Genomic DNA, 23,863 nt, shown 5'->3' on the forward strand with positions numbered 1-23,863 from the left:
AAAAATTAAGAATATATTTTTATAGTGAGTGCTAAAAATTAATTCAATTATCCCAGCCGAACAAGTCATCTTTAGAAAAAAGAGATGTCACTGTGTTTAAATTGTCTGGACACACTGCTGAGATTGAATGGCTTTATTCTTTGAATTATCACATAATATAAAGAAAGTTACCTTACTTTCTTTAAGATGTGCAATTATTTTTGAAAGTGGATAAATACAAAGATTGCAATAATAAAATGCCGGATCCATAGCTTAGAAAGTCACAGTATGTTATCACACATCATCATTTGTGATTATTATACTCACTAGAACTTAAGAGGAATGACAGGAAAGAAAATCTAATATCTTTATGAAACAGTGTAGAATTGGGTAAATATTTAAACAGTAATTCAAGTAGAAAGCAGTCAATAGTTTGGAGGTTCATTTGCTCCCACAAGTCTACTTATTTATATACTTCCTAAAAATATAGACTACCTAGAGACAATAGCTGCACATGATGGTCTTACCGCAAGATGACAAGCACAATAAACAAGTCCTGGTTGTCATGAGAATTATCAAACATTTCCACTTTCAAATTCTGCTCCTTTAATTTTTACATTTTTCTGAAGGATGGAGTCAAACATAAAGATTGCCATAGGCAACACTTTTGGTGAGATATTTGCCTTAATGCTAGCTATGCAAGGGAAACTCATGTCATTGCATGCTTATTGTAGTTAGCTAGAGACATTGCATTTTCACATTTAAAATGGGACTTACAGGCTAAAATTTACAAAAAAAAGAATCCCATCTATCTTGTTTTCTGTCTTACTAGTCATCATTTGGTCTGGTTCTAAGATTCCAATAAACATAAGAAAAGTTCTAGAAATAAGCCACAGGCCTCTAATAAGAACTGCATTGCATCCTGACGTCAAGAAGATAGGGGAAGCTCTACACTTTATGGCTTAAAGTAAATCAAGTCCTGACCTCATTAAATGTAAGTTTGTTTGTTTGTTTTTTAATTCACTTAGCTGAATTCACCTCAGTCAGTGGCATGATATCTTTGATTTCATTCATCCTGAAAAACCTTAAGGTTAAGTAAGCCTTAGTGAAAATAATTGAGAAGAAACAAAGATCCAAAGGGAACAATAACTTTCATAATGATACTGTACCTATAGTACATCTACGTTTTTTGTGGTATTGTCCTTGTTTTGCCTTTTAATAAGCAAAAGTTAATGATTCATCTAACTTGTTTTTTCTTAACTTCTTTGAGTAAAGTTGACTAATACAATAATGGTCAACTTTGTTACATCCTAGTCTTACAGGAGGTGATTTTGGAATTTCTATGCACTGCTGATGTATGAAGACATATGCACTAAATGGAAACATCACATCAAGATGGGCTTTGGATCCAGTTTTGTAACACACTGGCAAGCAATTATTTTGTTGGCTACATAAACTGAAGAGCATTAATACCTACTAAAGTCAATGGGGTCATTCTAGTCCAAAACCTCTATCTTTCCTCACATGTTGACTTTAATTAATTAACAATATAACAGTATGAACATTAAACTTTATATTAATGATATGAGTATTCTCTCTTGTAGTTCCTTACAGTAATATATAATGTACATTTTATTAGAGCATGATTTTTTTAATGTGGCAATGACTAGGCTTTTTAGTGTGTACTGAAGATGTAATATGAATGTGTCAAAGTTACTAAGATAAAAATGTACTTCATTATTGATTTTCAAACTCTTCTCTATCTCTGTAATAAACTAAGCATTCAGCCCCAGTCTGATCTGGAGCCAAATGCAAAGCCAGACAAAAGGGTTTATGCTCTGAATAAATAATAAAATAAAATGCATAAGTAATGAATGGGTTCACTGTCATGTTCTCCATGATTTTCTGTGTTTTTTTCTCTTTTAGATAACTTCTGACAGACTCATAAAAGTAGATATATGGATATCCTAAATAAAAACACAAATATTTCCAAGTTTATCCTGCTTGGACTTTCTCATTCCCAAGAAATTCAAATATTTTTTTTTGCAATCTTCTTTCTTGTCTATGTAGCCATTGTAGTGGGAAACCTCCTTATAGTGATCTCTGTGATATTTGATAAACATCTTCACTCACCAATGTATTTCCTTCTGGCAAATCTATCATTTTTTGACTTATGTCTCTCCTCTGTTGCAACTCCCAAACTGATTGCAGACTTCCTTAGAAAACGCAAGACCATCTCATTGTGGGGCTGCATGGTCCAGATGTACTTTATGCACTTCTTTGGGGGTGGTGAGATGTCTCTCTTGATAGCCATGGCCATTGACAGGTATGTGGCCATATGCAAGCCCTTGCACTACCAGACCATCATGAACCACAGGATGCTCATTGGGTTTCTGGTGCTCTCATGGGCAGTGGGATTCATTCATACCACCAGCCAGATGGTTTTCACGGTGGGCTTGCCTTTCTGTGGTCCCAATGTTGTGGACAGCATCTTCTGCGACCTCCCCCTGGTCATCAAGCTGGCCTGCACTGACACCTATAACCTGGAGCTGCTGGTGATTGCAGACAGTGGGCTCCTGTCCCTGGTCTGCTTCATTCTCTTGGCCATATCCTACATCATCATGTTCGTCACCCTCTGGCAGCGCTCCTCCAGTGCCTCCTCCAAGGCTGTGTCCACGCTCTCTGCTCACATCACTGTAGTGACCCTCTTCTTTGGCCCAGCTATCTTCATCTATGCTTTTCCATTCAATAGTTATTCTGTAGATAAGTTTCTGTCTGTGTTTTACTCTATCATCACCCCCTTCCTCAATCCAATTATTTATACTTTGAGGAATCAGGAGATGAAGGCAACCATTAAGAGACTGAGCAATCAATATATTGGTTCCTGTTTGGTCTCTTAAATATTGTTTGTGTTCTCTGATTATTTGTATGTCTTCTACTATTTTAGGGACTTGAATCTTAAATATTTATTTAAATAATTAAAATGATAATACCAAATGATATTAGTTTTATTCCTTCCATATTCTACAAATTAAGATACTTAAAAAATTTTAATGGAATATGTTCATAACACATAGATATAGTTCCTGGAAAAGAAAATGTTATTTTATAATTAGTCTTCATATATCAAAAATATGTAAACATAGTGTTTCCTTACAAAATTTTTATGATTTTTAGTGTAAATTCTTACTTCTATAATTGTGTTCTTCAACAATGTTGTTAAAAACATCTCCCATTATATTTCAACAATATGAAGATTTCTCAGTGGTATTGAATTAGGATTTACAGAAACTTTCTTTTATTCTATGGCCTGAACAGTCTAATTATACTAATAGAATAAAAAATTTAGGAACAAATTTGCAAACATTTCTTTGTGTTCTAAGTTTTCTAAAATTCAAAATCAATGGCAGTAGTAACATAAAACTTTTTCTGTATCAATATTTTTTTATACTGAATGACAGGGATTGGTCAATGTTTCTTTACATTAATTCAACTATTCATGAAGCAACCACTTTTATATTTACTAAGTATCAGACTCTTTTCCAAGCAATGCAATACATTGTTAATGATACATGTCTGGTCCCTGTCCCAGAGAGGATAAGAAGGTTGGGGTGGGGTAAGGGATCTATGTTACTCATTGTGATCTCAGAAAACTGCTGTGAGAATATGTTTAAACCAAGAATATAAACATTAAGGAAGTTGCATGATAGGCCATTAGACAGAAGAAGAGAATTTTAGACAGAAGATTCAGTCTATACAGATACTGTGGAATCAAAAAGGGCTTGTATCTACTGAAGATAGACCTTTATGAAGGAGACTTATGAATTAAAGGTGGCAAGTTTAATACTGAGATTGAATAGAAGTGAAGATACCAATATATATAATTGTGGTGAATTCTCTCATTTAATAAAATTATAAATAAAGGAATTTGAAGGAGATGGATTAGAGATAGTAACCTTTAAGTTATCCTTTTAAATGGACAAGTGAAAAAGGGAGTTAAGCTTCTTAGCCTCAATCTATCAAATGGTAGTAACAGGAAGTTTATTGAAACTGTACAATGAAGACTTCTAAAGGTCAATAAAAACCTAAAATTATGCAAAAATCTAACAGACCACGTCCAGGGTGATGTCTCAAAAATCAAGCTTATGTATCTTCCCTTCTTATTCCCTTATTGTTTCCTAGTTCAATCTGGCCCTAGTTCATCTGTATTTTACAAAATTAAGTATCCTTACCAATTGGTTTGAGTAATTAAGTTTGGGCATCAATTTGTGCACATAATATCTTTCTAATTTCTGTATTTAGGAACCCTGCCTTTCTTACAAACACTTCCTCAAGTAGTAATGCAACTCTACACTACAGCATACATCTTCAGCAGAGACACTTTTAAAAGGTTATATTTTAATGGCATTTCTTACTGAATACTAAGGGTTGAGGCAGTCTCCTACATTAAAAGAAAAGAAAGGCTCAGAGCATCAGAAATCTTCTAGTAATGTCTACTTTGTGTTTGGGAAATTAATGTGTCACCATCTTTATCAAATATTTATCAATACAGTTCTTTGTCATTTCTTTCAAGAAGACTATAATTGTTTAAAAAACATGAAGGAATTCCATGTAATAAACACAGAATAACTGCTCTAGCAAATTAACGCATCTCTGATCTTCATTGTTACTCAGTAAACCTTTAGAATTTGCTGGTTTAATTATGTTGTTTTACCATAATGTTATACTAGAGTTGTCCATGAACTTCTCTGACTTTTTGATTACTAGTAACCAATTAAGGTCATTAAGAATGGTGAAAGTCCCACCACCACCACCCTCTCTCTCTAGTCCCAAATATACGAAAAGATTTGTACCTGTGTTTCTAACTGCTCAATGTTCTATGTATGAATGTCCTTGCAGTACACACTGTTTATATGTTTTCCCTGATAAGTGGATGATGATATATGGGAGTGGGGTGGGGTGGGGAATAAAAAAAGAATGGAGGAACTTTAAATTATGTAGAAGGAAATGAGAGGAAGGGCGGGTATGACAAATGGTGGAATGAGACAGACATCATTATCCTGTGTACATGTATGATTATATGAATGGTATGAATCTACATTGTGTACAACCATAGAAACAAAATGATGTACCCAATTTGGGTACAATGAATCAAAGTCTGTAAGGAGTAAATAAATAAATAAATTATTTTTTTAAAAAAAGAAAATGAATCAGCATGTTAGTTATGAATTATTTATGTAATCAATTTAAGAGAACTATAATTCTTCATGTTTTATTTAGAATAAATTAGTTTTCTATAAATATCTTCTACCCAGAACCAACCAAAGCACTTGACTTAGTGCTTTGCTGATCAACTACTCTTAGGAGAAAGTTCAGATGGATGATACACTTGGTGAATTCATGATTCACCTAAGCAATAACAGAAGAAGTTCTTATTCTGAACTCTAGGGGAAATCCACGTGGTTATTTTAATAATTCTCTCTAGGAGTTATTCACAGTGTGCAATTGCCCTCTTCCTTAAATCTGCAAAATTGACTGCCATTTATTTTATTAGAGGTAAAAATATTAGGCCATATATATTCAGAACTCCACTGTCTACATGTCTTTGAAGACGACACTGCTCAGCTAGAACAGGTAGGTTTAAATAGCAATCCTAAGAACACACAAAAGATGTGTTCTTTTACATGAAACTAGTAAGTTACCTGAAACTATATTACTCTGATCATAAGGGCAACTGTTAGAGATGATTGTGGTCAACCTGCATCTGGACAAATGTGCCTGCATGCAGAGAGGAGCAGAGGAGTCACTGTGACTGACAAGTGGATGCCACTCATACTCCTGACAGCCTCAGCTTTACAGCGTGAGCTTGAGTTTGTGGAACATAAACTTGAGTTAGTTAATCCATAGAGTATCAAAAGACTAAATAACTTGTAATATGGTAAAATCAGGTTCTATTTGACTGAAATTAGCATCTGCAACTAGCCTGACACTGAAGCTAATGAAATACAGATAAAGGAAATGAGAATAATTGACATATTTTATGATTTTTTTAGTTTTGTTTTAATATTACTTCAACCATGTTCTTATTTTCCTGTATTGAATATTTATATTAATTTAGAAAACATTTATGAAGGGCCAAGTGAGATAAATTATATAAACGATTAATTTAAATCAATTGATTTTTTTTTACTCTACTATATACTTATTTCCTCCATTGAAGTGCTTTAATATTTTAGTAAATAAAGTTGTCTAGTTACGCTGCTAAAATAGGCATTTTTGACAATTTTGCAATCTAAGGACTATCTCCAATTTTCTAAACCCACTGGTATATTTTTTTACCTTTATCTAAAATAGTTCTTTCTTATTTTATTAACTTGATCAATAGATGAGAAAGTCCTTCATGTTGATCCTTTGTGTTCATGCTTTTTCAATTAAATTCACAATTGCTATGTGCTAGACACCATCATCTATATTCAAATGGTCTATTTAATTTATTTTCTATGAGTACTTCATAAAATTGTCACAGTAAGCCTAAAGACATAAACTTTGGGGCCATTTTTAAAAATGTATTATTTTAATTAGAAAATATTTACAATGGTTATTTTGGCAGTGAATTTTTTTTTGGCTGTTTGTTTCCCAAAAGTTTTCTTTATCATAGGTGAACATTATCCAATTTTTAATCTAATCCATACATGACTTAACTCTTTCATGAAATAGAAACATAATATAGTTGTGTACCCTTTATTCTTATCAAAAATCTCAGTAACAGGTTTCCTCATACAGTAAGTTTTCTATTGAAGTGTTTTGTAGAAATGTTTGTGTTACTTAAATATTCACCAACAATATGAACAGCCATGGCTTTTACTCCTAAGGAGCAAGCACAGTTGAGAGTAGCAATTGATCATCTTTTAGTCCCAGGAAAGACCCAGAGATCTTGATCTTCAGCCACATACCATTCATCTCATTCTCAGACATCTGTTGCTAGAAATGAAATGTTGCCTGATCCTTTATTACTCAGTTATTTTCTATTCTTTTTTTTTTATCTCACTGATGGTGCTGCATTCAATACTACTTAAAATTTAAAATTTTCATTGAATTTTATTTGCAGCTTGTTAGAAAGATCTCCTTTCTTTGTGTCACCATAATTTATTTTAGCTACACTTAAGTAAATAAAAGTACTTAATCTTTCATCATACAAATTTTGTTAATAAATATTTTCATCTTAATATATTTGAAATCATCTTTATGTCAACTTAGCTGGAATTTTCATAAATTGAAATAATAAAAGACAAAAGCAATGAAGACAGCCTTATATTCTCAGTACTCCAAATTTATATATAAAATTATGTAATGAACCCTTTGAATCACACCCATATTTTCTACTCTTAGCATGTTAAGACTGAGGACTGCATAGCTGTGAAGAATAATTTTGTAACCAGTGTGTGGAATCAGTTACTGCCAGAGCAAGAATACTAATGATGATGACAATAATTCTTAATAAAGTAGATAACCTGGCAGTTATAAAATTTTATTTATTAGGGACTTTCTTCCACACAAACTTCAGTATTAGCATTTCATAGTAAAATGCATCTGAGGTACTTACTGGTTTGAATATCTTGACAATCACCAGAAAATAAATAACAATGAAGAACATAATTTCATTAATGCACTTACGTATCACATGTATGTATACTATGAAATATACAACTATATTTCAAATATGTTATGCTTTGGATTCTCATAATTTTCTCTAAGACCAAAGAGTGGGTATTATTTCATTTTATCAGTCAAATAAATAAATATTTCAAACTATTGGGAAGATATATCCTAGTAAATATTGAGGACAGAACTACAATTTAAATCTTGACTGTTCAGTTCATTTTTAATTCTGATTTGTGGGATAAACAATGTTTCTGAATATGTGATGAAGTTTTAGGCAAAAAAATTAAAAGCAAGACTAGATTTCTATGGACAGGGTTATGGCTCAGTGGTAGAAGCTCTTGCCTGGCATGCATGAGGCACTGGGTTCGTTGATCCTCAGCACCACAGGAAAATGAATAAATAAAATAAAGGTATTATGTACAACTAAAAAAATATTTAAAAAAAATAGATTTCTACCTTCCATTCTGATGCTCCAGAGCAGGATAAAGCACAAGCATGGTCGTTTGAAAGTGCGTGTGTGTATGTGTGCGTTCGCGGCTTTATCCGTATGTGTGAGTATGAGTAAAAGTTCTAATGAAAAAAAAACTGAAACAAAATGATTCAAATCAAAGATAAAATGTAAGATAGAAGTGATCCTGTGAACTGACAGTGTCAGCTCTAGCCCAGCATGGTGGTGTACACCTGTAATACCAGCAGGTTGGGAGGTTGAGGCAGAAGGGCCACAAGCTCAAAGCCATACTCAGGAATTAGAGAGGCCTAAGCAACTTAGTGGGACCTGTCTCAAATTTAAAATATAAAAATGTAGTTGTGCCCTCAATGTTTGCTAGGAAAATATATTACCAGTTGTTTAAAATATTTGACAGTTAAAATGAAATAATACCCATTCTTTAGTTTCAGAAATAATTATGAGAACCCAAAAGGTCACATATATGAAATATATTTGTATATTTCATAGTGTACATGCAGGTGACACATATGTGCATTAATGAAATTATGTTCTTCAACATTATCTATTTTCTGGTGATTGTCAAGATATTCAAACCAGTAAGTACCTCAGATGCATTTTACTATAAAAGGCTAATGTTGAAGTTTATGTAGATGAAAATGTTTTCCTTTATTTTAAATAAAATTTATCTACTTTATTAAAAATTATTGTCATCATCATTAGTATTCTTGCTCTGGCAGTAATTGATTTCACACACTGGTTACAAAATTATTCTTCACATCTATGCAGTCCTCAGTCTTAACATACTAAGAGTAGAAAATATGGGTGTGATTCAAAGGGTACATTACATAATTTTATATGTAAATTTGGAGTACTGAGAATATAAACTGTATTCATTCCAGCTCAATGTGGGAAACCGCACAGAAGGTGAATGTGGGCTGAGGGAGCCAGGGTGCTAGTCCACTCAGTCCGCACAGGTGGAGATACCACAGGGCAGCACAGATACAGAAAAGAGAAGGTCAGCACTCAGGAGCCAGGGAAACAAACAGTGCTCACAGATGTCATCTGCCCAGAGAACACAAAGGGAAGGGAAGAGCTTCAGTCAGGAGCCAGGCCAAGACAGATTCAGGAAAATAAGCAAGAGGACTGGACAGGAGAAGTCACGACTTCTGCTCATAACCAAAGTAGAATAAGAATAATGCTCCAAAAGAAGAAAAAGCTTAGACACTGAAAATCAATTATCTAAATATATAGAAGAAATATATAGGAAGGTGATTTATCTGATAATTTGGAGGGCTCAGAAGAAAAATATAGCCGTTCAAAGCTTAAGTTTCACTTATTTAGGAATAAGTAAGATTATTAGGCTATCATTTTAGAATAAATGGGAAGGGTAAGAATATACTGGAGCTGGTAGGATAATGTACCTTAATCTGTCATGTGTAAGTATATATATACACACACATATATATTATATATATAATTTATATATAATATATACTACATATATTGATATACATGTACATATAATTTAAAATTACATACACTTATATTAATACTTCAAATGTAGGAGGAGAAAAATGAATACTAGCCACTAAAATGTCAAGTGAAATTTTTTCACTTTAACTAACATATCTCCCTAATTGTGATTGGCATTTTCCTCATTGATTACATTGAACACACAGTTGGTGAACTCATGACTGAATGATACATAAAACAAATGCATTTGGAGATGCAATCTAGGCCCGAATATAGATGCATGCAATTTTATAATACATTTCTCATCTTTTGTGCCATTCTGAATGAAAAAAACATCCAATTCATCCAATATCAGTGATCATTGCCCCTTGTAGTAATCAAATAAAATGTATTTTTCATAAATGTCCATTTTCTCTCATCCTGTAGGCATCAAATATTTACTTCCTTTATATCCACACCTTTTTCCACATTAGCCTCACTTTAAACACCTTGGTAAACACCCCCTGCATGGATGTGAAGAACAGCTCCATGATATCTGAGTTTGTTCTGCTAGGGCTCACCAGCACTTGGGAACTGGAAATTTTCTTCTTTTGCATATTTTTGCTGGCCTATGCAGCAATCATGGCAGGAAACCTTCTCATTGTGATCACAGTGACCTGTGACTCTCACCTTCATTCTAAACCAATGTACTTCCTCCTTGGAAACCTCTCCTTTCTGGACATGTCCATTTCTACCATCACGACCCCTAAGATGATCACAGACTTCCTCAGGGAGAAGAAAACTATCTCCTTGTGGGGCTGCATGGCTCAGATGTTCTTCCTCCACTTCTTGGGGGGCAGCGAGATGACTCTTCTCATAGTTATGGCTGTTGATCGCTACATCGCCATCTGCAAGCCTCTTCACTACACATCCATCATGAGCCACAGGGTGCTGGTAGGCTCTGTGCTGCTGTCCTGGGCTGTAGGCTTTGTGCACACCATGAGCCAGATGGTCTTCACTGTCACCCTGCCCTTCTGTGGCCCCAATGTGGTGGATGATATATTTTGTGACCTTCCCCTGGTAATAAAGCTTGCCTGCACTGAGACCTATGTTCTGGAGTTGCTGGTAATTGCTGACAGTGGCCTCCTGTCCTTCACCTGCTTCACACTCTTGCTCATTTCCTACACTGTCATTCTGGTAATTGTGCGACGTGGATCCTCAGGTGGGCTCTCCAGAGCTCTGTCCACACTGTCTGCTCACATCACCGTGGTAACTCTGTTCTTTGGGCCCTGCATCTTCATTTATACTTGGCCGTTTAGCAGTCTTTCAATGGATAAATTTCTTTCTGTGTTTTATTCAGTTATTACACCCTTACTGAACCCCATTATTTACACTCTGAGGAATCAGGAGATGAAATCAGCCATGAGCAGACTGAGGACCCAACACACCGGCTCCATACACACCTTCTAAACAACAGTAATGAAGATGAAGGTTTTTGTGGAAAACCCACATAAATTATATGTCAGAATACGTTAGCATGAAATAGGGGATTTTTATAAATAATATTATTATATTATACATTGAAAGTATGACAAAAAGTCCCATTATTATATTTCTATGATATATGTAGTTTTATTGAAAGAAAATTATTTTCATTGAAATCTATTTCAGATATGCATTAGTAAATTTTTTTGTAATATAATAAATATTGCAATAGAAAATTTGGCTCACTATCATATAGTTTAATATATTTGAAACATTTAATAGTTATTTAAAAAAGAAAAAATGAATTTCTATACTTTAAATAGGGGATCTTTCAGCTAAATTCTGTAGATGAGTCAAGTTTATGTGAATTCTTCTGAAGTCCACAGGCATGGATATATACATTTACATTTCTGTGGATCCTAATATGCCAAAACATTATTTTTCAATAGGGCAAACAAGTTGTTTTTATGACTGGACAGATGCAGATAACAATTGTTACCTACTGATATAAAAATGTATTTTTTTCTTAATAAAAATTAGAGCTGACAAGGGTGACATTGCACATTTTGTTTTATCTTTCATTCATGTTTGTGTGCAGATTTACATCATACAACTATCAAAAACAAGTAGGAATGTTACTTTTGTGTTAGTCCCTTGGACTAACTGAGAAAAACTGAGATAGCCCCCATGGATCCCTGGCATTCACACCATGACAAAATAGGATTAGGCAAGCTGATACAATTGCCTGAAGAAACTGTAAATTTAATAAATAGATCTTCCATGATCTCTTGAACATGCCTGTACAAGGTTGAGATAATAACTGATCCTCAGCTTAATGTACCAGAATCTGATATTTTCATTTTTTCTTCCTAAATTAGTTCTTCATTCTAGTTATGTTATCATTCACTCTAAAATTGTTTACTATTCTTCATTAAATAATGCTTGTTATATCAATGCAGTGATTTAACTTGCATAAGTGCCATTCAGTTTTATTTCTTCTCAAGACAATCTTTCTGGTAATTCTAGAGAGAATTCATTGATTCAAAGTGTTGTTATTTCCCATCATATAAATTAAACTCAGTTTAACTAACTGTGCCTTAAGTAATAATTAAGGTACCTCCAATTTCCTATTAATAGGAACAATTTCATGATTAATATCTTTATACCCTATCCGTATGTAATTCTGTGTAAAAATTTCTGTACTGTCAAAGCCCAGGAAAGAAAATTATTGGCATCAGGTCTGCTATTTTGCTGTCACCAGTATTCTGGGCCCCTACACACACCATTTTACAACCCAGATAGCCAGTCTGCGAACATCCCAGCCAGCCATCTGTCCGCTCATCAGCCTGCTGTCATTGTTCCAGATTGTTAGCCTGGCGATCTCCCTAGTCAGTCATTGGTCAGTTGTTATTATTAGCCAGTGAAATTCCACTACTTAAGAAACTCCCCTGCCCCATTTCTCTCTCTCACTCTTACTAATATCTCTCTCTCTCTCTCTCTCTCTCTCTCTCTCTCTCTCTCTCTCTCTCTCTTTCTTACCCTGCAAGCAGAAACTCTTGCCTGCCTGCTTAATAAAATCTCTTGCAGGAGTTTCCACATCTGGAGTGGTTGCTGGGTGCTTTCAAAAATATTTAATTTCATTAACAGCTACAAATCATTACCTACTTTCAACAGCAGAAGAAGAGTTCCCACCAGTCTGTATTCTAAATTTTGTTTTCTATATAATCTAATAGCTTGTTATTTTAATTGCTTTTTCAGATTCCTCAGAATTTGAAGCCTCCTTTCCAAATCCATTAGCTATTCAAGCTTCAGTTTCTTTAACTAGCTCTTTCATGACTGTCATTCACTAAAGTGGGTTTTCTTTACTTTTCTTACTCATTGGAATGATATATGTATGCACACTAAAAAAAAAAAAAAGTAGCTGTTACCATATGTGGACAGTTAAGTGTTCATTTAAATTATTTGTTTTTAATTAAAAATTTAGCTTTTTACACACATTAGTCTAATGTCCAGCATTCACATGTCGTTACCAGTCAGGCACAGTGGTGCATGCCTGTAATCAGCAGCTCAGGAGGCTGAGGTAGGAGGATCACAAGTTGAAAGCCAGCCTCAGCAAAAGTGAGGTTGGGGATGATGAGTTCAATCCCTGGTATTCAAAAAAAAAAAAAAAAGAAAAAGAAAAAGAAAAAGAAAAAAAAATGTTGTTACCAAGAAGGACAGGTACTGAGTCATTATTATAGGAAGTTCTTTTTGAAAGCAGAGGTCTTGTCAGTTTTTTATACTACAAATAACTCTTTTGACTTTGTCATCTGTTTGCTTAGTTTCCATCTAGTATCTTTCATTAGACAGGTATTTTTCACTATTTATATTCTCACATTTATTCAAATATTACCTTTTATTTACTTTTAGAATTTTCTTTATAGATAGTCTTTCCCAACAATACATTGCTGAGATACTCCTCAACATTTTATCCTATTATTGTTTGCATTTTGTGATTAAAAGTTTCTGGAGTCCACCTTTATATAGAAGGACAGACTCAATTTTGTTTATCTCCTTTTACTCAACCACTGTTCCCAGCAATATTTCTAATTTAATCTTCCCTTCCTCCATTTCTTTCAAAGGGCAGCATATAACTGTCCTATAATATGTCTCTGAATGTCAGCTCATGTATACATTTATGATCCAAGTTTTCTATTTAGTTCCATACATGTCTTTTGTTTTACCTTCTTTATTTGGGGGACTATCACTTTGTATATGGTTTAACATTTAGTGGATGTGTTCTCTCTCTGTTTTCCTATTAAAAGTTGAATTAGGAAAGCATGAGTCTTTTTCAGTGTTAGTTTTACTAAGATTAATTTAAGACCAGTTAAAATTTTATTGAGTATGTATATTTGAGATAACATTGACATCTGTCTTATGCTGTGTTATCCTGCATATGATCATGGGCATGACAATATCCTTTTGTTTATTTGAATTGTAGTTTATATCCTATAATAGTTCAAATTATCCCCTGTAATGCCCTCCCTTTATTGTCAACTTGTATATATCATTTTCCTTTAAGGTATATAAAGAAATTCATATTGTTATATCAACCAAAATATTTTTAAAATTTGGTTTTATAAATAAAATGTAACAGGGATGCATACATAATGAATAGATTCATATATTGATATATGTAATACATAAGTATAAATATACATATGATTAATATGCATATAAATGTATGTGTATATTAAGTTCCATGGCACACAGATACTTGGTTAAACAATATTCTGGACATTTATGGTTTTTAATGAAATTAACATTTGAGTTGATGGAACTATGGAGCAGATTACCCTCCATAGTTAACCTATAATTCATCCAATCACTTGAAGACCTTAAAAGCCCAAAGACCTCTAATAAGCACAAGGAACTGTCAGGAGACAGTCATTGGCTCAAAATGCCTACATTCTCTGAATTGCCCACCTGCAGATTTATCAAATTATGTATCAAATTTTCTTCTTAGATATTAAATTCACTATATCTTCACTGTGGCGGGTGGAACCCGGGGCCCAGGGTTACGCCCCGTGCATCCAAAGATGGTGACTGACAGAGAGCAAATGGTGTTCTGATTATGCATGGAGAAAGGCAGAATGTTTACATTTGGCTGTATTATAATCAGTTCAGCTGCCTAGCACATGGACAGATATACTTTACATGTATGCTTGAGCAAGTGATTGCTTGACCTTTAACAGGATTGGATGGACATATCTGGTTACAATTGCTTATGCATGAGACTGCTTATATATTGAGGGTGTTATTTGAATAAAGGGGAAGCTGCTTGATGAACCTTTGAAGTGTACTGTGTCTTCTGTCCCGCTGGTCAGGCATAAGTGCGAGAAGTGGCGGTTTTAGGTAAGTGAAAAGAGCAAGAAGCCTCACCTTACCGCTTGGAGCAAGCCTGGCAAAGAAGCCGTGGTTTTCCTCCGTAACCAGAGCCGCTTGAAGCAGCCCGGGGGCAAGCAGCTCACGGTACTTCACAATCACAAGAATCAATTACTCAAAATTTCTGCATGTGTGTGTGTACATATGCACATTCTTTGGTTCTATTTCTCCATAGAACCCTGACTGATACACATTTATGCATATTTATATATGCATATACATAATCTCATATGTAATATGTCTATATTATAAACATACACATATAATTTTTGTTTCCAAACTTTGAGAGTAGGGTAAAAACTCAATGCCATTTTACTACTGACTAGTTTACTATATTTCCTAAGAAAGCATAATTTCCAAATCAGGAAATTCACATTACTATTTTATGGATAGCTGATCAATAGGCATACAATTTTGTTGAAAACTAACTGAATAGTGTCCTTTTAATAAGGTAATAACATTCTGGAACAACAAATTGTACTTCATTGTCAGGTCTCTTTATTATACATTAATCTTCAACAATTCCTCAATTTTTCCTTGACATTGTTCATGGTGACAAACAATAGATTTTGTGGAATCTATCAGTCAGAATTCAGATAATATTTTTTATGTGTTATATAATGTTTCATAATGTTTATAATGTTTTATATGACATATATAATGTTACATAATGCGTAGATTCAGATTATTCACTTGGGGCAGTAGAACCCCCAAAATGATTGTGTCCTCAGTGATTCCTTGACTTTCTGAGTCTGGCCTATTTTACTTAGCATAATGTTCTCCAGTTCTGTCCATTCACCTTCTAATGGCATAATTTTATTATTCTTTATGACTGAGTAAAACTCCATTGTGTATATATATATATATATATATATATATATATATATATATATACACACACACACACACACACACAAAACATTGTCTTAATCCATTTATCTGACAGACACCTAGACTAGTTCCATGACTTGACTAGTGCAAACTGTGCTGCTATAAAAATGGATGGACCTATATCACTGCAATATGCTGATTTTAGTTCTTTGGATAAATGCCAAGGATTGGAATAGCTGGGGCATCTGGTGGTTCCATTCCTAGTTATTAGAGGAATTTCCATAATATTTTTCAAAGTGGTTGTGCTAATTTGTAGTCCTACCAACAATCTAAGAGTATTGTTTTTTCAGAGTACACCTTTTTGAAATGCACAAACACTTGCCAAGTTAGACAGTATTCTCAGTCATAAAGCAAGTCTCATTAACATTAAAAGTATTCACCCAGAGATGTACACAGATGAGCAAAGCAGATTTATTTGTAGTAGTCTGAAAACTGGAAAAAAAATGCAAATTTATATTCCCTCAGAATATGAATGTGAACAAAGTTCTGTTTTTTTGATGCCGTCCAGCGGCATTGATTTGGCACGGGGACAAATGAGTAGCGAAGCTCTTGAATTCTGAACGGTTTATTGTTGAATCAGGAAACCCGGGAACCGGAATCTCAAACCTGGAACCTCCAAACTCGAACCTGGAACTTGGGACCTCCGACCTCGACCTCGAACTCCAAACCCAGGCTCTCCGCACTGGAGGGGAGCCAGCTTATATCCCCTCCAGGAGGTGAAGGGTAGGGCTGATGCCAATTATGCGAAGATGAGGCGAGGAGCTAGCTGCTCAATCATGGCAAAGGTCAAAAAGAGCAGGCGTGATCAGGAGCACTTGGGAACACTTGTGCACATGTTGTGTGCGTGGACTTAATTGAATACGGCCAATGATAAATCACCTGGGTGTGCTTATGTTAATCAACCTGCTCACTGCCGATGTGACCAAAACAACTTCTGGCTGGCTGTCAGGCGCCATCTTGGCGAGTCCGCATGGCATAGCCCCCAACATTTTTTAAGTACAATGAAATATCATTCAGCAATGAAAAGAACTGTTCTATTGATACAAACAGCATGATGAATATCAAAATAATTATGATTAGTAAAATAAAATTTTTAAAAAGAATGCATGCTACTTCATTTTTATACATGAAACCCTAGCATATGATACAGTACAGACTGGTGATTCTCTGTGAGGAAGGATATGTGGAAGGACTGGAAAGAGGCTATCCAGGGATAACAGAGCTTTGGGGACTAAGGCACATGTCACTATCTAGATGGTGATGGTCTTTTCATGGCTGTATACATGTGTCCACACTCATTAAATTGTACATTTTAAATGTGAGCAATATCTTATGTCAACGTATTACAACAAATTCATTTATAATTTAAGAAGTCAAAATATATTTAAAACTCACATCAATGTCCTTTTTAAAAAAACTCTGAAAATGTCTTAATAACTTGACACACAGTATGTAACGGTCAGTATCTCATGTAATCATAGAATAAACTAAAATATATCAGGTCATTTAACCAAGATGCCCTGCCAATTCAGACAATGTCAACATGTGTTAGGGCACTGTATATCACATTCTTCAGCATATGACCTCTCTGGCAATTAAAAGTAAAATTTTAATTAAACATGATTATGCAGATAGAGTTACAGATCAAGATCACAAAAGATATCTCCTAAGTAGTTATTGAGCCAATGAATAAAGTTTAAAACCCACACTAATTTTTAACATTGGGCTGATTTGCATGAGTTTTTACTTGTCTCCCTTTTCTAACCTAAAGAGTATGCAACATGGCTGGGGATATAGCTCAGAGGGTAGCATGCTTGCCTGTCAAGCACAAGGCCCTGGGTTCAATACCCAGCACCACAAAAAAAAAAAAAAAAAAAAAAAAAAAAAAAAAAGAGTATGCAACACTTGGCATCACTCTTAATCACTCTTAGAAAGAAGACTCCAAGAGCTGTCCAGGTAATTATTTCCATGCTTGTGTTCAGAGAATAGAATAGATAAATTTCACCCAAGGGACCTCTTCAGGTAGTGAATACAGGTCATTATTAGGGAAAGTGTTTCCACAGACACTGTCTCCATCCAGCAATGGTGTCATCACAAGCGCACTTCTGAAGGAGACAGAATCTTCTCTAAGAGAAAATTTTGTGTGTAGTAAGTTATCTCATATCTCTGATTTTCTTTGAAAAAATTCTCAAAATATTCCCATACCTCTATTTTAATAATCCCTACTATACCTGGCAGGAAGAATTGCTTCATTAGCTTCTGACAATTTCAAAAAAGAATCCACAGATTTTTCTCCTCCTATCCTGTTTCTAGTAGAATTTCTATGATCTTAACAACAGTGCACACAATTGTAATATGCAGTGCCTCAGATCCCAGTAGGAAGAGCATGGTCCTTTCCTTGTTAATCAACATGAACAGATTCTAGTATTCCTTGTTCGAGTAGTCCCTGCCTTTTAAGAGGATAAAATTGTTTTTATTATCAAAGAATGCATAGTATATGATGATAGCTCTTAGCATAAAAACAAAAGTAAACATACACAGAAATTATATAAACTGGTTATTGCAAAATAGGATTAAAACTCACAACCTGAGAATAGAGTGTAATTATGAGCTATAGAATATACCTATGTATTTCATCTGTAGATATCAGAGAATTTATTAAATTGTCTAAGTCCTATAATATGCATGCAAAATACAAATATTAAGCAATAAAAATGTTGGGTGGAACTCTTCATCAACATTTTCAATAATAATAGTTACAAAACATTTTTAAGTGACTTTATGAACTTTTTTTGGTCATTTGTTTCTCAAGGGTTTGAATATTTATCTTTTAGTAAATTTCCACCTCAAAAGTATTTGAAATAGTATTTGTAACACTTACTACTATGTAATTCACTACAGTGGGCACAGAATTAGCTTTTGAAACTTTAGCCCCACAAGTATTTGGTGACAAGAAATTAAGTTTTGATATAAATGTCAGATTGTTCAAATTTTGTAATGGACATCAATCAATCAGCTGTATATCGATATATTTTTGTGAGGAATTTGTTAAATCTCTATGACAGAAAATAATGTATAGTTTCAAGTTATGAGAGTATTATCATATATATCCTTTTTCCTAGCAAATTTGTGTCTGATTTTGCAATTTTCCTTTCTTTCTATCTTTAATCTATGCTTCTGAGTCCTCAGTAAAAGGGAAGGAAAAATAGTGCTCACACTAAGGTAATGGATTTTGTTACTCACCTTACTCTCCTTGGCCAAAACTTGACATTTTAAAGGCTAAAAGGAGATGAGATGCACAAAATGAAACAATGCCAAAAATAATCATGGGGGGAGGGGAATTATTGTTCTACCATCCAGCTTGAGGAATATTGTCAATTTGCTTAGAGATCAAGATAAGTAATATTGGTGTTCACTACTGAAGGTTTAATTTTGCATTCACTCAGCACTAACAGTCCAAAGGTGCACTTTACTTACGCATGTATGCAAATGCAATTTATTGCCATCTTACAAATATATATACACACACATACATATATACATATATGCGTATATATGTAGAGAACAATGAAACTGTTGTGTGTAACTATTATATGTATATACAAATATATATATATATATATATATATATGTATACACACACACACAAAGAGGGAGAGGGAGAGAGAGAGAGAGAGAGAGAGAAGGCAAGAGAGACATTTGTATTTTTGATGGTCAAGAGATTATTATTTCAAAGCTTATGGATTTTATAGCATCCATTGATACAATTTAAACAAATATTTCCTTAAGATATATGGAACAGTCAAAGCTTATTGTATTTGAATCTAAGTTTGGGTTCCCATCCACTTCAGTTAATCCACTTCTGTGTGACTCTATATTGAACATATTTTTTCCTAATCTCTTCACTTTACTAAATACATTCTATTCTATGATCGATTTTAATGCTGACAAATTGTATGCCTGATTTTGCATCCAAATCATCATGCCAGTTTTATTACACAGCTCTCAATGCAGCTTCTCTCATGAGGGTTGGCTCAAGATTCATTTTAGAGAGAGAAGTTAAATTTTGATTTTATTATCCCTTAGGAGGTTCCATCAGGACATGAAATCATTATACATAGGACATACAAATGGTAAGAGTATGTCAGATCATTTCTACTGGACTGCAATATCAGCTCTCCATCATCTTTCCAAGCATGATTTAATTTTTGATAGAAAATATAATGATTGTGAGTTTCATGCTCAGATTTTTTTTTCGCTTACTAGTGTATATAACCAAAATATCAGGTGAAACAGCAATCATTGTTTAGAATTTCACCTTGCTTCTCTGCTTTCTTCATTCCATTCTTGTGAAAGTACTTTCTAGGCAAATCATTTGGATAATAATTCCATCTAATGGACAGGAAAGTCAGGATACAGTTAGCTTCTTTTGGAGATATATTGCTATTCATATTTAAACAAGATTTCTCCTTGCAATCATACATTTCAATGTTAAACATAAAAAATTTCAATGTGCATATCAAATTCTAAAAATTTAGTCTCCTTTCTCCTCCCATTAACTGTAATCTACTTTCTCCAGGTTATTTTGGAAGACATACTGAATGAAATGGATGGAGGAAATCAGTCCTCAGTGTCAGAATTTTTGCTTTTGGGACTTGGCCACTCATGGAGTATTCAGTTCCTACTCTTCGTGATATTTTTGTTGCTTTATCTGATCATTGTATCTGGAAATATTGTCATTGTGACCTTAATCATCACTGACCCTCATCTCCATTCCCCCATGTACTTCTTTCTGGCCAACCTGTCTTTTGTTGATATGTGGCTTTCCTCAGTCACCACTCCTAAGATGATCTCAGACTTTCTCAGGGAGAACAAGACCATTTCCTTTGCAGGTTGCATGTGCCAGATCTTCTTTGCCCATTTCATTGCAGCAAGTGAGATGGTGCTTCTGGTGTCCATGGCCTATGACCGCTATGTGGCCATCTGTAAACCACTCCACTACTCCTCCATTATGAGCCTGCAAAGGTGCTCTGGGCTGGTGGTTTCTTCCTGGACCACAGGCTTTGTGCACGCCATGAGTCACCTGGCCGTGATAGTGCAGCTGCCTTTCTGTGGCCCCAGGGATATAGACAGCTTTTTCTGTGATATGCCTCTGGTAATCAAGTTGGCCTGCATGGATTCCTATAATTTAGACATGTTAATGAATGTTGACTGTGGGTTTGTGGCTGTAACCTGCTTTATCCTCTTGCTGATATCCTACACATATATTCTTCTCAGTGTTCTCCAGAGCTCTAGAACTGGTGCATCTAAGGCCCTGTCCACCTGCAGTGCCCATGTCACAGTGGTGGTGATCTTTTTTGTGCCCTGCATCTTCATCTACGTGTGGCCACTCAACATCACCTCGCTGGACAAATTTCTTGCTGTGTTTTATTCTGTTTTTACACCACTCCTCAATCCAGCCATTTATACGTTGAGAAATAAAGAGATAAAAAAGGCTTTGAAAAGATTTAGGAGTTATTATGTAGGTTCTCAGGAAAAGGTTTAATGCCCAGAAACTTATTGCATTTACTTTAACTTGACAATACTGACCTTATAATATAGTTTGAAATTCGGGAATATAGTTTGTAGCTATAAATAGTTCCAGTCTCCAGATACATGTATAGATTTGAGACAATTCAGAGATTTTAAATGTTACTAATCAACCAGTATTGTGAATTATTTCCCTAAAATCCAAACAAGAATAATCCTTTATTATGAAGAAATCTTCTTGTCAGTCTTTCTGCACACTAATAATATGAAAAAGACCCTGCAAGCCTAGTGACTTTAGTCTTCGTCCATGTGGCAGCATGTGTCAACACAGGACACCAAATCAAATCTCATTGTGTGTGTACCACATTAGAAGTGTCTGCTAGAATGTTGTGGATTTTTCTTTATGGGACATGAAAACATTCTAAAATTAGATTGTCATGTTTGTTCACAGCTGCACACATATATAAGTGAATTTCGTGGTATGGTAATTCCATCTCAACAATATTGTTCAAAAAAAATCCAATCTAGGAGCACTCCCGGGGATCCTGTCAATTCATGAAAGTTATTTCTTGCAATTGCTTCAGTGTGCAGGCTCTTGCCTCCCTTTTCAGGCCTAGCATGCCCCAGGGGATTTGCTGAGACTTTAGTTATTACCATCTTGGTGAGAAGTCAGGTGAGAACAACAGGGTCCTGTGTTGACTGAAGCTTCTTTGACTAAAGCTTCTTTGACAGGGTTGTAACAGTGGTCCACTTGGCCTTTGGAATACAGCTCTGAGGCTTATTTTTAAAAGGAACATGTTTCCTTTTCCTTTTCTCCCTCTCTTGCTCCCTAGCATGGGAACAGGGAACAAGATTACCTTGAGTTATCTGTGCTCCACAGGAAGGAGATATCTGCCAGAAGATCTAGGAAGTGAATATCTCCCAAATTAACAAGTGAATGTTAACACACCATCAGGGCACTGGGGACCCCTGTCAGGGTGCACTGGGAATGTAACCTTTGAAGGGGTCTTTTAAAATCCTCCTGTTCCTCCTGATGGGCTGAATCACCGCCTCTGGAACAGGAATCCACTATGTTTCTCCTTTGCTAGCAAAGCAACAAAATTTCTTTTTCCTTTTTCTCAAAACCGTGTCCTCATTATTGAATTGGCATTGGGGACAAGGACCAAACTTTTGGTTACAAATTCAGTACCCCAGGTGGGACCCAAGAGCAGCCCCTGCTCTGGGTTTCTTGGGCAGACCTGGCTCTCCAATCTACCACACTTCCATGCTGAAGATGTAAGCTGAACTTTTTGAGAGCTGACTACTGGAAAGTTAGATGGGAGCGTGTACCTCAGGGTTGAACTGGAGGAGCTATCCCTGTAAGTAAAGAGAAGGACTGAGGGACTCCCAGCAGCTGCTGAAGCCCCCTTTGCTTCTGAGAACCCTTGTCGTCCTGCCCTGCACTGTAAGGACTGCTTCATCTTAGTCTACTTTGAGAAAAAGGAAACTGAATGCAGTAAAGGCGTGACACCTTGGCCATTTGGTAAGCTCCCCTGGTGTGCACATCAAGACCCTTGATTTTACACATCTGGCCCCCACTTGTGGGAACATCTGGTCCCTTTCTGTGGGGGCATCTGTGGAGTCATTGGTGTAGAAGTCACAGTTAATTGGGAGTTGGGAACTTGGGGGAGTTTTCCCCATCTGGGCTGTCTATTTTAAAGGTTTCCATTTGTTGGTCATGATCATCTCTATTCATCTGAATCTATGGTTTTTTGTTTGCATTTGTGTCTAGCCCCTTAAGACATAGCAATACTGCATTGATCCTATCGATTATTTCTTTGGAAAGATCTTGGCTGAATGAGCCACCTACAGATATATAGATGTGTCTAAGAAAAAGATGATGTTTTACTGTAACAATCTGGTCTTTGAATGGTTTTCTGAATTTTTGAACAAATTTGCAATTGGGAGTTGGTCTGCCAGAGATAAAATAAGTGAAAGATTCTGTATGTACAGGCATGTACGCAATTACATAATAAGGAATCTTAACAGGCAAAAACTAAGTAGGATGCAAAAAAGTGTTGCCTTTACTGTATGAGTATAGCAGGACAGCAAAAGAGGATTTAGTGTTTTTTTTTGTTTTGTTTTTTCTTTTCAACCCAGGCTGACATTCTGAGTACTACTTCTCAGCCTTGCTCCAGGCAGCTGCCAATCATTCTGCTGTGGGTCAGAGACACTAGTCATGAGATAAAGGAAAAAAAAATCACAGGAAAGCTGCCTGGTCCATAGAGAAATGGGCAAGGAGAACTTGGCCTCCACCCTGCGTCCCATCCAGTAATCGCCTATGGGAATAAAACCAGAGATTGAGAACTGGGCTTAGTTTGCTGCTTCTGCAGATTAATGAAATCTATGCAAGCTATAGGCCTCACTGATTTTCTTTCTTGGTTTTTGTCTCATGGGTTCAAAGAATGAAACCCATTGATGGTGACAGAGGACAAAACTAAAAGAAACAAAATT

General features: G+C 35.2%; 2 protein-coding genes across 2 annotated transcripts; both read left to right on the forward strand.

Moving 5' to 3' along the window:
• Window positions 1–1,937: 1,937 nt before the first annotated feature.
• LOC306653665 (uncharacterized protein) lies at window positions 1,938–21,386 on the forward strand (the record flags this gene model as incomplete). Its single annotated transcript, XM_079126667.1, has 2 exons — window positions 1,938–2,870; window positions 20,421–21,386. 2 exons carry the CDS (start codon window positions 1,938–1,940, stop codon window positions 21,384–21,386), a joined length of 1,899 nt encoding a protein of 632 aa, XP_078982793.1.
• On the forward strand, window positions 10,070–11,011 carry LOC306653386 (olfactory receptor 4L1-like; the record flags this gene model as incomplete). The annotated part of the gene is made up of 1 exon (XM_079126390.1): window positions 10,070–11,011. One exon carries the CDS (start codon window positions 10,070–10,072, stop codon window positions 11,009–11,011), a length of 942 nt encoding a protein of 313 aa, XP_078982516.1.
• Window positions 21,387–23,863: the final 2,477 nt, after the last annotated feature.

The sequence above is a fragment of the Sciurus vulgaris genome (genome assembly GCF_902686455.1).
Source record: "Sciurus vulgaris genome assembly, chromosome: 2".
In the NCBI taxonomy this organism is placed as follows: domain Eukaryota; kingdom Metazoa; phylum Chordata; class Mammalia; order Rodentia; family Sciuridae; genus Sciurus; species Sciurus vulgaris.